Here is a 15578-nt window from a genome sequence, read left to right on the forward strand (position 1 = left end):
ATTCTGTCAAATATTGGATGAGCAGTTACTGTGCAGCACATTACATTCAATTATGTTTAATTTTTTAGATGAAACTATCTTTTAAAAGATATTTTTTCGGATTTTGTTGTAATGTTTGTTATTGCTAAGAAATTCATTTTAAAAATGTTAAATATTTATATTGGGTAATGATTTATTTTCATCAAATGTTTATTATTGATTTGACTGTGCTTTCATTTTGTGTAACCAAAAATGTTTTTTTAATTTATTACAGGATTGAAATCTGGTCATGATTCTGGTTATAAACCTCTTAAGGTTAGTCAAATTAGGTTTGGTTTGAAAAATGAAGGAAAATAAAAGTATATATATATTTTTATGTGTAACTCAATGTTGATTTGTGCAAACATTTCCATTCATATGTGTGGATATATATATATATATATATATATATATATGTAACTCTGTTTTTCATATTTTCTGAATGTCTTTTTTTTGTTTAATGCAATTATCTAAATAAATACCTAAAAAATTTTAGTTTGTCTGATCTAAACCTGCTGTAAAAATTTCCCTAAATACGGGAATTTTGTCTTTTCAGTGACTTCAAAATTATTTTTTTTGTTTTCAGTTTTTTTTAAATTTTCTGTTTAGTTCTACAATGTTCATTTTCTTTTTTGACAGGTGGAAAGGTTTGATGACTAAATTTGGATGACGAAAAACAATACTAAATGATACCAAAACCAAACTGCAACAAAAATACAGAAAATGACACCAAAAACACACAAACGACAAAAAAAAAACAACTAAAATTTGGGTAAATAAAGAACACAAAAATGAGAGAAAAACTTTACTAAATTAAATCAAAAACAAACTGCAACAAAAACGCAGTAAATAGTGTAAATAAAATGACAACAATAATAAAACACACAAATGATTTTTTTTAAATGGATTAATGAAAAAAATTGCACAAAATGAAAAGAAAAATGACAAAAAAATAAAAGAAAATAACAAAAAACAAAAACACGCGTAATTACTCCAAAAACACTTCAAATGACAAGATTGCAAAAATACTAGAAAATAACAAAAAAACCAAAAAAACAAAAAAAAAAAAAACACACACACAAAATGACAAAAATAATAATATTGGACAAATAAAAAAACACAAAAGTGAGCCGTTCTCCCGCACACAAAGTGCGCCTGCGCAGTGACGCTGCTGCTGCTTCCCTCTGCACTGATAATACAATACAAAACTGATAAAGAAAAAAAAAAGTAAATAATAAAGACGTTATTATTATAATTAATTAATTAATTAGCTAGGTTTTTATTTTCTTGTAATTATTACAATCATCATTAATATTGTTATAGTAGTATTATAGACAGTAAGTAGCGGTAATGCTCGCTCCAGTGTTGCTCCCCCGCCAATAAAGACCACAGAAGAAGAAAAATTATGCCGTAAACACGACATTGAGGTCGTAAAGTAGCAACTGTTTCGCTTCAGTTGCTTTGTCAACCTGTTCTCGTGGACGTTTCTAATCACATCAGAATTTTATCACGTCGGTTATTGTTTTCTTATCAATAATAAACAGACACAACTTAGCCGTGGTTCCGCCGTCGTCATGGAAACCGGTTTGTAGTCGATCTTCTGTCTTTTTGTGTGGCTAACGTTAGCGGCTAGCGAGCTGTGCGCATTGAACTCTGCCATAATAAAACTGTAAATATACTGTTCATAACAGGTGTTTTAATAATGCCATTGATTCTGTATCTTTCTGTTGTTTTGTTGGTGCTATCCTGTTAGCTTTTGTTGTGATGATTGTGATCATGGTTACCTTTTATAGGTTGGATTTTCTTTTACTCAGGAAAATATCTGAAGTTTTTATTTTCAGAGGCATTAAATTATACCGCAGTATAGTATTATCATTTCACACATTTAACGGTTTGGTAATACATTTGTTCAGTGTTTATTATCGAATGTTGGATTAAACATCTAAGAATTTTACGGAAGAAACATGGTCAAATCTGTAGATTTATATGCTGTGAGATTACTATATAAAGTAATTGAAATTAAATGTGCCCCTCACAAAAATGATCAAATGCATTGTTTTTCTAATAAAAGGAAATGTGATCTTAAATCATTGTAAAGCATTATTTACAGTCCTGTGTTTCAAAGTAGCTTTTAAGAAATAGATATAATGGTAAAAAAATAAATAAATGTATGTTTAATATGGTCGACATGAATATAAACAAATCTGAAAAATATACATATATTCAAATCATTGCAAATTAATTTAATCATAAGATATAATTAATTTGTATTTAATGCTTTGAGATTTTCTTCATTTTCTTTTTTCCTTTTATTTCTTCTTCATGTAGGGCACATGTGTCACACTTGTGGCCCGGGGACCAAGTCCGGCCCTTTGCCGCATCTAATTCGGTCTCCAGGAGAAAGTAAAAGTGAAAGAGAAAACATGAATCATTGTGTAAATAGAACAACAATATTTGCAGGTGCTCACAGTTTTCTCAGTGCTTGTAGCACATGATTTTAGTCATTTTTTAATGTTAAACAGGTGAAATAAGTTAAAGTTTCTACAAAATCCATAATTTTTCCTCAAATTATGAAGTAATATTTCCTCAATTAAGTTGAAATTGGTCACAAAATTTAAAAAATTTAAGGTAAAGATCCTGTTGGAACTGATATGTCACTTATTGCTTGGATATTGTCGGTTTCTTACATATTTAGTATTTTATTTATATGGAGAAGTGCCAACTAGGGCACAATAATGATGAAAATACTTGTTTTCCCACATAAAATCTGTGGCCCAAACTGCTCTGTATTTGGTCCCTGACCTAAAGTGAGTTTGACACCCCTGATGTAGGACATGATTAGTACCTTTTTTTCCTGCACATCTTGTATTTTTCCCATTCTGGGGCCAGTACAGTAGTTTTATGTTCTTTAAAAAGTGTTTTTATGAAATCCAGCTCATTGGTTGTAACTGTGATGAAACACATGGTGCAGACCAGCTTGTGTAATGTTGGATGTGTTTGTTAGGCTCCTCCCACTGATGATGGACTGTTTTTTTTTTTTGCTGTTGTTGCAGAGGAACAGGCCAGGAATCGTTTCCAGTCTGAGCTGGAGTTTATCCAGTGTCTAGCCAACCCAAACTACCTGAACTGTGAGTGAGAAGCACCTGTTTACGCCACAACGTTTTCTGGTAAAAACGTTCAAGTTTTGTTGCGTTTTGGCGGTACATTTCCATGGCAACAACGTTTTGGTGCTTAAAAATGGGAGATACTAAAACACGGAAACATTTCGGAGACATAGGTTACTGGAGGCGGAGTAATTGGAATAATTCTGTTGCTCGGAAACCACTTGTATTTTTATTATTTATTTATTTTGTAATTATTATTATTTAAAAGGTTACGTCATTCATTTATGAACTTGTAAATATGCACTTGGAACTAATCACCGGTAAATAAAGCCATATTAAACTCCAGAAAACAATAACCAGGAATAAATATTTGCTCCCTGGTAAAGATAGTAGCTTTAACAACTGGTACAATGGTAAACTGGTGATATTACAGCCTGTGCAGCAGTATATGTCTCCGGTATGTTTCTGGGTTTTTAATATCTCCCATTAAATTCCACGATGCACACGAACACGCTGACTAGTGTTTGCTTATTTTGGTTCACTGCAACTTCCCACCTGTATCTATTGGCCCTGGTGTTTACTACATCGTTTTTCATGCTTCCAGCGGTCTCATGTAAACAGAAAGGATTCCCGCGAATCCTTAAAAAGTCTTAAAAATCGTAAATCTAAAAATAAGGCCTTAATTGTCATTAAAATGTCATGAATCAATATTTCAAAAGTCTTAAATTTTAACAGAAGTATAATTTTATGATTGTAATTTGTCTCACATTTCAAAATAAATGGTAAAATTCGTTTTTTTTTTAAAAAAAAAAAAAGTATAATTTACCGTAACGTTGTGCAAATGGGAACTGGGACTTTCAACAACACGGGGAAATGTAAATGTAACAAAAAATTCCCTAATGGTTTTTAGAGTGATTTTGGTTATTTGAGCCTGTTTTATTTGTGTTTTTACCATCATTTTGTGCGTGTTTGTGTGTTTACTTTGGGGCCCAGTTGCACGTCTGCACTAGACACTGGAAAAAATGTAACTCTATCTAATTGATGTGACGTTTTTTTGTGTTTACTGTGAAGTTGGTCTTAAATTAAATATCAAATATCAAGTTAAATTAAGTCTTGAATTTAATTTGATGGAAGCTGTAGGAACCCTGATAGAGATCGTTTTTTAAAATGTTTCCGTGTGAATGCAGAACTTTTGGAAACAGTAACGGAAACAAACACACACACACACACACTTATGCTGAGGTTTGTCCTGTGTCTGCTGTGTGCAGTCCTGGCTCAGAGGGGCTTCCTGCGGGAGAGACCCTTCATCAACTACCTGAAATACCTGCTGTACTGGAAGGAGCCGGAATACGCCAAGTTTCTCAAGTAAGAGCAGAGAAGATCTTAATCCTGATGCTCCTCCTTTAGGGGAGTAGTTCTCAACTCATGGCTCACGGACCAAGTTTGAATTTCAGGAAAAAGAGAAATGCTGAGCACTTCTGTCACTAATGGGCAGCAATTGGTTCCTTTGCTAAAATGCATAAATAAAATGAATAAAGATAGATGTAAAAAGATGGGAAAAAATAGTGTAGAATAAACATTTATCCTGAGATCAGTAGTCACTATAGCCTGATGTGTCACTGTTTTTCACATCTTGTGTTTTGATCTTTTTCATCTTGCTTTAGGGCAGGGGTCAGCAACCTCAAAGGTGCCATTTTGTCCAATTTTCGCCTGGATTAAAGTCCTTCCTGAGCTAAAAAATAAACAAATAGATACGTTCTCAATGAAGACAATACAGTGTGTAAAATTCTCTTCAGTTAATATAATGTTGAATCATTTTATGAGTAAATGGATTTGAAGGGCTTCAAAAAATAACTTTAATTTGATAGCAACACATGATCATGTCCGTCAACACATGCTAATTGCTAATTTCTTGCAACATGTCAAGCATGCATATTAAGCCGGCATGTTGACAAATAAATCTTTCCCTACACAAATATAGTATCTATTTTCTTTCAGAATAGTTTTTTTTTAGTTCAGTTATCTCACCATGGAATTAAAACTTAAGGATAACCCCAGGTGCAGGAAAGTTGATGGTCTGTAGATGTTGTAGGAGTTAAAGTGGGAAGGTGGCAGTTATTGCACAATGTGATTTATTTTTAGGTTAAACAATTGTTTATTTGAATTTAATGTAAATAATCATCAATACCCTCTGTAAGAAATAATTCATTATTTAATTTTTTTTTAAGCCAGAGACAAAGAGCCATTTGAGGCTCCAGAGCCGCAGGTTGCAGACCCCTGCTTTAGGGGAAAAGAACCATGCTTTTATCCGGTAATAAGAATACCAAACGGTGCTCGGTTTGTTTTTAATCTTTCATTAATCCATGAATTTTACACTTCTGCCCAGCGTCCGGTTTTGGTGTTTGCTGAAATCCTAGTGCCGTGACATCACAAGAGGATTTCTGGAAAGGAATACCACAAAAAAGTTACATTTTCATGCTTTCATTCGAGTGAATCTGAGCACAAGTGGCAACCTTAAAGCTGCAGTACGTATGTTTTTGGCGTACACTCCATCCTAACCTCTGATCATTTTGTAATTCAAAGTGTTTTGAGAGGATTCTGGACTTCTGCTGCTTCTCTTCGCTTTGTGTTTGGGCTTTCGTAGCGAGACACATTTCAGCCAATCGGAGATCTTTCTATAAAACGAGTCCTCCATGAGCTGTTTTGGGCGATACTATTGGCTGCTTGATTAAAGTTGATGGATGTTCACGTACTGTACATACAGTATATGGGCATTCTCAGAAGAGCAGTGCCGCCACGCACGAAAAGCAACATTAAAATGTAAAGTTAAGGTGGATAAAACGATGTCATATTTAGCATTAACATGAAAAAATTGTGACATGGACTGAAATGTTTCTGCGTCCTCGGGCAGAAGTGAAGTGTGCAGAAGGCAGTTTAAGATTTAGTCAGGGTTGTTTTCCAAAAATTCAAGTTTTTAGACCTAAAACTAAAAAGTATAGAGGAGTATAAAGGAGAACTTCACCACCTGTTAGACATTTGAGTTTCTCACTAACATTGATCTAGTGAGGGGGATCAGTGCACCAAAGCAATTGTATTTTGCTATCCACACACTGTTGTTATTATTTTCAGCCAAAAAACTGCACATTACAGTAATACACATAGCTATTTAAGCAGCTATTGTGATTGTGAGTCTTTCTTTTCCTCCTCATCTACCTATAAAAGCAAGGGAGGTCTGTGTGGATGTGTGCGCGCGTGTGTGTGTGGAGCAAATATCTCCCTGACGCGGTGCGAGTTCGACCTGAAACTCGGTCGACGGGTTCCTAATACCCCAAGTGTGTGTATCTGTTATTTTGGAGTAATTTGGTCATTTCAAAATGTTTATTTTAATTTTATTTCACTTCTGGATGGCCCCAAAATGAAACCTATTCTACTTTTGACCTCAGGGTGTGAGGGGGCGCTAGCGCACCATCTATATCTATTTCACAGCACAGCTCACTTCTGGTGCGTGCACGAGCTCCCATGGATTTCTCTTTTCTCTTTTGAGGATAAATACTTTTTTACTGTTCTTTATTAGGTGATGACATTTCGAAACGTTTATTTTCATGTTAGTTTGACCGTTCGCTATTTAGACCGGACAGACCTCACCCGGAAGTTATTGACGGCAATGGCTGCTGTGTTGAAAGCTGCACATTTCTCAGCAGCGCGCGTGTGTGAGAGAACCAACGGAGGAGATTTGTGTCCAAGGTAGAGAGTCTCTCACACACACACCGATCAGGTGCGCTTCATTATCGATCACTCTCTGTGTCTGTGCGTGCGCGCGTGCGTGGTGACTGTAGTGTTGAGTCAGATCAGTAAACGTTGCTACATAGTGAAGTCCGCCTGATGATTACTGCGGCTTCACTCACGACACACCTGCCACTACATCTAACTACTGAAAATAGATACGTTTAGTGAAAGTTCGGCAGACACACACACTAAACGACAACAAAATAATAAAAATGACTCAAAATACACAAAACTAAATATTTATACAAAAATTAAACAAAAGACAACAGAAAAATACACCAAACGACAACAAAAACATGAAAATGACTCAAAATACACTAAACTAAATACTTATAATCCCACATGAATGCATACTTCCGACGGGCACTGTACATTACAGAAAAAAACACCAAACGAAGAAAAAGGAAAAATGAGTTAAAAAAAAAACAACACATTTATCATGCGCATGTCTCATAGAATTAAACCAGGGAAATTGCACACGCTATTTTACTTTGCACCTGCAAATATACCCCTTTATAATGCTACAGAGTATGTTGTTATTATTATGCCCATAATTGACAACTCTTCTTAAGCTCTCACTATATGAATACATACTAACGACGGGCACTGTACTCGACTTCAAAAAAACATACATTTACAGAAAAATACAACAAAAATATGAAATTGGCTCAAAATACACAAAACTAAATATTTACACAAAAAATACACAAAATTACTCCAGAATCACACTACAATAGCAACAAAAACAATAATTATACAAAAATACACATGACTCCAAAAAAACATACATTACTAAAAATAAAAAACAGCAAACATTTATGCACAAAAAGACAACAGAAAGATAAACAAATAAACATGACTCCAAAAAACATACGTTACAGAAAAATACACCATACAAAAAAAATATAAAAGTGATGAAGTCATGCACATCCCATAGAATTAAACCAGGAAAATTGCACTCACATTTTGCACCCGCAAATATACCCCTTATGCTCCCACATGAATACATACTTCCGACAGGCACTGTACTAGTCTCTATTAACTACAGGAATAGTGAATTTAAGGTGATAATCATTTGTTTCGTCACAAACACGTCAGATCAAATCAAAGGTGATATGGGGCGATATAACGGATACTAAAAATGGAACTGCTCCCTTGGTTCTACGCTATTGCTTCCCGCTTTAATCCAGGTGAGATGAGGTTAAATGGTTCCTTGTAGAGTAAAGGTTGCAGACCCCTGACCAGGGGAAGAGGGTTAGGAGACCCCACTATCAGAGCTGGACCCTCTGAATTTAATCCCATGGGGTGAAGCAATGCAGATGCTAAGTTGGTTATGCTACTGTTAAATTAATTCAAGTACAGCATTTCTGCAAAATAAAAAAATAACTGAATATATGTAACCTGTTTTTATGATTTGCTGTTATTTAAAAAATGTTTGTTACGTCTTCTTTTAAAATGATATAAAAGAAATGACCAGTTATTTCAGCCACTGCTTGTTGCAGAAAAACTTAATATTGACACTAAAATATTAAAACATTTAACAAATATATCTCAAGTCATTGTCAATCTTTACTTCTTACAAAACTACGGTACACCAGTTAAGTCAACTCTTCATCAGCATGTGTGGCTATGCTGTTCATGCTCCCCACCCCCGCTCAAAAAAAAGAAAGGAAAAAAGGGTGCGACCAAATTCTGTGCTTGTGCGACCAACTGAGAAAGTGAGTCGCACCAGTGCCACCACTGGAAAAGTTAGTGTAGAGCCCTGTCTTTGGTGTGGAATTGTGTATGCGCTGTGCGTGTACGCTCTCTTCTTGAAGCGCTCTTCGCTCGGCACCCCACATGCACTCCATCACTATGCCCGATGAGCTCAGCGCGCTGTACACAAATTTAGTTTGTCGAGCTTGTACACACCCAAAGAAAGGTCCGTGACCCAAGAGTTGAAAACCTTTTGCTTTTTTTTTGCCTATTATAGCTTGATGTGAATCTAGTGTTTGACCTTTGACCCACAGGTACCCCCACTGCCTGCACATGCTGGAGCTGCTGCAATACGAGCACTTCAGGAAGGAACTGGTCAACGCTCAATGCGCCAAGTTCATAGACGAGCAGCAGCTGCTGCACTGGCAGCATTACTCACGCAAACGCACACGTCTGCAGCAGGCGCTAGCTGAGCAGCAGCTGCCTCAGCAGCCCCCACCGCCTCATGGGAACGCCCCCACCAAATGACAACATCTGGAAACATCAGCCGCTCCTCACCAAGGAAATGGATGATCTGATCTGAGGACAACAGTAACGAAGAAGGAGAGCAAACTTTCAAAATAAGCGTGTCTCATCAGCGTGAGACTTATTTCAAACAGAGACAGAAACTCGCGTGTAGCTAACGATGCTGTTTTGTTATTACTTTACTTTATTACAGACTGAAAGAACAACGTGATGAAACAATGAAAATACTGAAAAATGTTGGAGACGCGTCACTTTTTATTCTTCTTTTTTTTTTAATAAATGTTTGATTGTGAAATTATTTGGGGTCAATTATAATTTAAATTGAATAATTGATCATTAGAAATATGGTGTAATTATAATTGTAATTTAAAAAATCTCTTGCTGTTGTAAACAAAATAGAATTGTAATTGAGTTCAGATCGGGTTGAGCACAAATACATCAGGGTGGCGCGGTGGGGGGTGTTCCTGAGCCGTGTCGGCCTTGCGGGGTGTGGGGGTGCCCCTCCTTTTGGGTGGGGCTAGGTGCTAGCCTGGTCTCCTGGTGGTCTTGCATGCTTGCGGGTGCCCACCAAGCAAGAAATGCAGAGCGGTAAGGTTATGTTTTACCCTCGGTTTGTCTGTCTGTCAGTCAGTCAGTTAGCAAGATAACTTGAAAAGTTATGAACGGATTTGGATGAAATGTTCAGGAAGATTGATAAATGGGACAAGGAACTGGTGATTCAATTTTAATGATGTTCTGGCCACCAAAATAAAATAGATATATGTAATATATATCCCATTCAATTTCTCATCCACACTGTGGCACTTGTTGTTGATGTCAGGTTCTCTGTCAACACCTCAATGTTGACAGGTAGTCTGGGTAATCCTGAGTTTACCATGTTATTGTGACTGGAATGTGTTAGCTGAGCATGAGCTGCTTGGTGGAAGTCTGCGCTCTTCGACTGCTTTTCTAGTTTAGTATAGTTTTTCTTTCATTTTTTTTTTTTTTTTCATTTATCCAAATTTTAGATTTTTATTGTTTATGTGTTTCAGCTGTATTTTTTAGATAATGTTCTAGTCATTTTGTGTTTTTTTTCTGTTAAGTTCATGTATTTTTGTAGTCACCTTGTGTATTTGTTTGTCATTTGAAGTTTATTTGGAGTCATTTTGGAGTTAGAACTGATGACATTATCACTGTGGAGTTAGAACTGATGACATTATCACTGTGGAGTTGGAACTGATGACATCACTGTGGAGTTAGAACTGATGACATTATCACTGTGGAGTTGGAACTGATGACATTATCACTGTGGATGAGCCTTTGCTGGCTTTGATCACCATCTTGCATTCTACGCTGCACTGTTAAAGTACTTCACACATTCTTATTTGCACACAAGTGTGGATTTGCACCTGTGGCACAAGCTCTAGCGGTATAAAGCGGTTCCTGTTCTGTGCATCTAAATTGACTGTTGTGGATTCAGTGACCAGACCAACTTTGTTCCACCCATCTGTAAGTTACAATCTACTGATCATCGAATTGTTATGGTTTGTTTTTATATTTTTATATATTTTTTATATTGTTAGTAAGTTGAAAAGGTCAAACCCAGAGTAAATATTTAATCTGTGCAAAGTTACAGTCAAATTAAAGCATGGTTAGTTTTACAACTGGAATTTTTTGCGTCTCTGTTTCCCATTCCAAAAGTATTGTATCGGATTGTAAACCTGTTTCTCACGTTTACATTGCCAAAGCAAGTGTGACATAGAGCGATGTACACACAAAAAGATTAAATGTTTAAAAAAAGAAAGCTACCTTTGTGATGTGCAAAACAAGAAGATAAAATAAAAATAGACTTTCACTATATTTATGTAGAACAAAATTTACAATTAAGTTATAAGTTGTATAAAGTGTTAAAAAATGTACAGAATTGTACATATATCAATTCCCATGCATGTTTGAATACATACATGCATGGACAGACTGTATATATAGATAATCTGCCCATGCATAAATGAATACAGACTTCCTATGGGAACTGCATTATTTAAGTTGCGTAATTGATTATTAGAATTATGGCGTAATTATAATTGTAATTTAAAAAATATTTTGCTGTTGTAAACATAATAAAATTGTAATTGAGTTCAGATATGTCGGGTGGGGACCCAGCCCCTCTGTAGATGGCTGGGCCACAGTGTTATGTTAATTTTTTTTTCTTGCTGTTTGTTTTTAGGCATCATTTAATGTAGTTTTTTCTGTCATTTTTTTCCATTTATCCAAATTTTAGTTTTTTATCGTTTTGTTGTTTTTGTTATTTTCATATATTTCTGTATTCACCTTTTGTAATTGTTTATCATTTGAAGGTTTTTTGGAGTCATTTTGTGAATTTTCTATTTGCTGCTGCACAAAATCATCCTAAGGCTTAAAAGGAATATTATGTTTATTATAATAATTAAAGCTAGGGTAGGCAATTTTCTCCAAATACACTTTTTAAGTTTTAGGATGAAATTTTCTTAATGTCCTGACAGAAATTAAGATCTTATGTGCTCTGAAAAAGGAATGAAGAAAATCCATCATCTGTAGCAGCTGTAAACCTGTAATAACTTGGACCAATAGAAAAAAACAAACCGTAATTTAGGCTGTATTATTATTATTATATTATTAGCGGCGCGAGCCTAGCATAGCCACATCGTGTAAGGAGCCAATTATCATGATGACACAGACCTATAGAAACACATACATAAGCCTACCTTAAAGAAAATATATGCATCCAAGTTTTTGTAAGTCCTCATCTTCTCCATTGTGTAGACGCCAGGGCTGTTAATGAGCTACTGCACAATGACTTCTACAGATAAGTTATTTTTTCAGACCTGTTAGTGCTTAATTGTGCTTTTTGATACACGTTTAGTCATTAAATGCAGCATTGGAGAACAGCTCAATGTTGACAGGTAGTCATTGTAACTCAGGCTAAGATCAAAGCTGCGTAGAATCTACAATAGTAACTTTTCAAAGGATTACTAGAATCCACTAAAGCAGGTCTGAAGTACTATTCGCACAAGATTAGTTTTACCAAGGGACCACATATAATAAATAAATGACCCCCCAATCGTCTGCTTTTCATGTTGCACATGAAAAGCAGCATTTATAATTTAAATCAAGGGGAATTTTCTATAAAATTAGGTGAAATAAAGTATTTAATGTTGAAACATCAACATTTCCTACCTTTTTAAGTCACTGCTATAACCTTCCTTATTACCTTACCCTGTAATTAAAGTGAAACCATGAACATTTACTATTTAAGAAGTGCTTTTCTAACGAGTAGCCCTTTGGACTATTCAGTACCTATGAACCTATGAAGTATAGCTCACAGTTTCAGAAAGGTTGGTGACCCCCGACTAACATCATTCCCTCTTTTCCATCCTTGACAAAAAATCAGGTGTAGCTGATTCCAAGCTAATCTTACAGGTAAATGGAGGCGTCTGAAGGAGGATTGTGGAACCACTCAGCCGTGACAGCAAACATGGACTCCTCAGAAAAGGTGAGAAAAGAGTCGATCGAAGTCAAACGGGAACAGAAACACTAAACGTGGAACCAGTGAAGGACACGTTTAAAGCAAAATATCTGACCTCCAAATGCTGAATGACAAGGACAACAACAGATCAGCCATAACATGATGAGCCCAGATATTTTTTATTAATAATGTAGTGTGTAAAAAGGAAGATCCTCCAAAAATCAAGTGTTCTTGTTCGACTCCATGGGCTGTATTCTCCAGTATGGACTTAAGCGTTTTTTTACGGGTGTTTTCTCAGTTCCAGGATCCTGACAATAAAAAAAAACGACCCAAAGCGCATAAGTCTGTCAATGAAGGCGGTCTGAAGCCAAAAATGTGGACTAGTCCATAATGTTTTATGATGTTTATGGAACGTGAAGTTTTTCCAACGCTTGTAAAGGCCATTGAAATCTGTGAAAATGATAAAGCAGACTCTTAATTTGAAAGGCCTTTGTTGAAGAATAATAAAATGGGTTGATTTGATCAGAGATCAGAGACCGCATTTTTCTGTCCGAACCACATTTACAATTTCTTTTTTCCCTCCAATACAAACGTCACATGAACGTTTGTCTGTGTCGAAAGCCTGATTTTATTAACTTCTAACATTCCTGCATTCAGAAATGATCAGTGCACATCATCATCATCATTATCATCATCTGTCATCAATGTTTAATTTGTTGTTTACTCTGTAGTGGATCAAACTGTATTAAAATAGTTGGAAATCAGTCTGAGGTCTGTCAAAGTTTCGTTTCAACGAGTTGCAGCAACTGACACGTGCCCCTCAGCACCCCCCACCCCAACCCAGGATAAGGAGTGGACGGCACGGATAAAATATAGTGAAATGTTACCGATTTTGTCTCGTCTAGAACTGGTCAATGTGAAGATATTAGAAATGCTGATGGTCCATCTGTTAGCGTGCTTGTAGCCACTATGACTGCCTTCAACTGAGCTTATCTGACACAGACAACTAGTCTGACTCATTGTTAAAAAAGCCTTTTTTCTAAACTCATATTGCGGTGTTTATTTGGACAGCTAGAGTTACAAGCAGCAACTAGTAACACAAGCAGAAGGAGGTCATCAGGTAGATAGGTTACCAATAAAAGCACAACTTCAAAGCCACTTCATTTCTAACCAAATCCCTTCATTTGATAAGAGACAAGTGCTAATGTCCATCCCTGCCACTGAGTCTGATGCTTTGGTCAATGTTCTGCTGGTAAACTTTGGTTCCTGACGTCCATGTGGGTGTTCTATTGAAGTTGAGCTCCTTCTGAACCCTAATGCTATGTATGATCCACCTTTAACAGCCACTGTTCTTTCCAGGGAACACATTTAGAAACAAATGATTGTTTGTTTCCTTCTCTGTGTTTAATCTCTAACTGTTCTACAGGACTCTGGAAGCCAGAACAAAGTGACACCTCAACGCTCTCAGGAAGACGAAGCTCAGCCAAAAGAAAACAGACCAACTTCAGCCACAGAAGAGCAAGAAGAGGAACAGCAGAGCCAAGCTAAACCACTTACATGTGGCCAGTGTGGGAAGGCCTTTACCCGGAATTCATCCCTCGCTATACATCAAAAAATCCATTCTGGATTAAAAGCGTTCAGCTGTGACAAGTGTGGAAAGGCTTTTAACCAGAAATGTAACTTAACAAGACACCAAGTCGTTCATACTGGAGTTAAAAAGTTTAAATGTGACGAGTGTGGAAAGGGTTTTTCTCTTAAGAAAAACCTGGTACTCCATCAGCGTGCTCACATTGGAGAGAAACCTTACACGTGTGAGGAATGTGGGAATGTCTTTAGTAAGACGAGCTATTTATTACGACATCAACGTTGGCACAAAGAATTGAAGCTGTACAAATGTGAGGAATGTGAAATGGCTTTTAGTGAATGTGAAGACCTCATACAACATGTATACACTCATTATGATTTCGAAGAGCACAGATGTGAGGAATGTGGAATGACTTTTAGTCAATCTAAAGCCCTCACAGAACATGAACTCACTCATCATGAAATCAAAGAGCACAGATGCGAGAAATGTGGGATGACTTTTAGTCAGTCTGAAGCCCTCACAGAACATGGACTCACTCATCATGAAATCAAAGAGCACAGATGCGAGAAATGTGGGATGACTTTTAGTCAGTCTGAAGCCCTCACAGAACATGGACTCACTCATTATGGAATCAAAGAGCACAGATGTGAGCAATGTGAAATTACTTTTAGTGGATCTGAAGCCCTCATGGAACATGTACTCGCTCATTATGGAATCAAAGAGCACAGATGTGAGGAATGTGGATTGACTTTTAGTTATCCTGCAACCCTCGCAGAACATGTACTCACTCAACATGGAATCAAAGAGCACATATGTGAGAAATGTGGAGAAGTTTTCACACAAAGATCAGATTTATTGATGCACATGATGCACCCACTCCTCCAGAGCAGAGTTGTATCGCTGCGACCACCGTTCAGAAACGTATGAACACAAAGAAACCTGCATCCTTTCCCTGAGATCTCACGCTGGATGTGAATGGTGTTCCTGTGACCAATGTGTTTCTCTTTTTCTTCTTAATTTTTAATTTTCAACGCCCTGGCAGGACACAGTGATTAGGAGAGGGTGTTTAAACCAATGTTCTGCTCAGCAGGTGAAATGATTAATAAAATCACCAAACTTGAGTACACTGTTTCCATTGATTTATTCATTTATTTTATTTTTTTGATAAAATACAAACAGAACAGCACACAACTACAAAAATAATAAACCAGCAAAGTCAATAAAAGCATAAATAAAAATTAAGAAATAAAATAAACAAGCATCATGATACAAACAAAATACACAACTGCTAATTAGGAGTTCTTTGGATGTGTTTTGAGTGCCTCTAAAAGCATCCTGTGCACATGAAATTGCACCTCAGTCTTCCTTCATTGGCGTTCAT

General features: G+C 36.3%; 2 protein-coding genes across 2 annotated transcripts; both read left to right on the forward strand.

Moving 5' to 3' along the window:
• Nucleotides 1–1425: 1425 nt before the first annotated feature.
• Nucleotides 1426–9393, forward strand: med31 (mediator complex subunit 31). Its single transcript, XM_028466610.1, has 4 exons — nucleotides 1426–1602; nucleotides 3072–3146; nucleotides 4391–4487; nucleotides 8918–9393. The coding sequence occupies exons 1-4, from the start codon at nucleotides 1593–1595 to the stop codon at nucleotides 9129–9131; spliced, it is 396 nt and encodes a 131-aa protein (XP_028322411.1). The 5' UTR covers nucleotides 1426–1592; the 3' UTR covers nucleotides 9132–9393.
• Nucleotides 9394–9424: 31 nt separating this feature from the next.
• Nucleotides 9425–15227, forward strand: LOC114475626 (zinc finger protein 239-like). Its single transcript, XM_028466609.1, has 3 exons — nucleotides 9425–10616; nucleotides 12538–12639; nucleotides 14039–15227. The coding sequence occupies exons 2-3, from the start codon at nucleotides 12571–12573 to the stop codon at nucleotides 15122–15124; spliced, it is 1155 nt and encodes a 384-aa protein (XP_028322410.1). The 5' UTR covers nucleotides 9425–10616; nucleotides 12538–12570; the 3' UTR covers nucleotides 15125–15227.
• Nucleotides 15228–15578: the final 351 nt, after the last annotated feature.

The sequence above is a fragment of the Gouania willdenowi genome, chromosome 14, assembly GCF_900634775.1.
Source record: "Gouania willdenowi chromosome 14, fGouWil2.1, whole genome shotgun sequence".
Lineage (NCBI taxonomy): Eukaryota > Metazoa > Chordata > Actinopteri > Blenniiformes > Gobiesocidae > Gouania > Gouania willdenowi.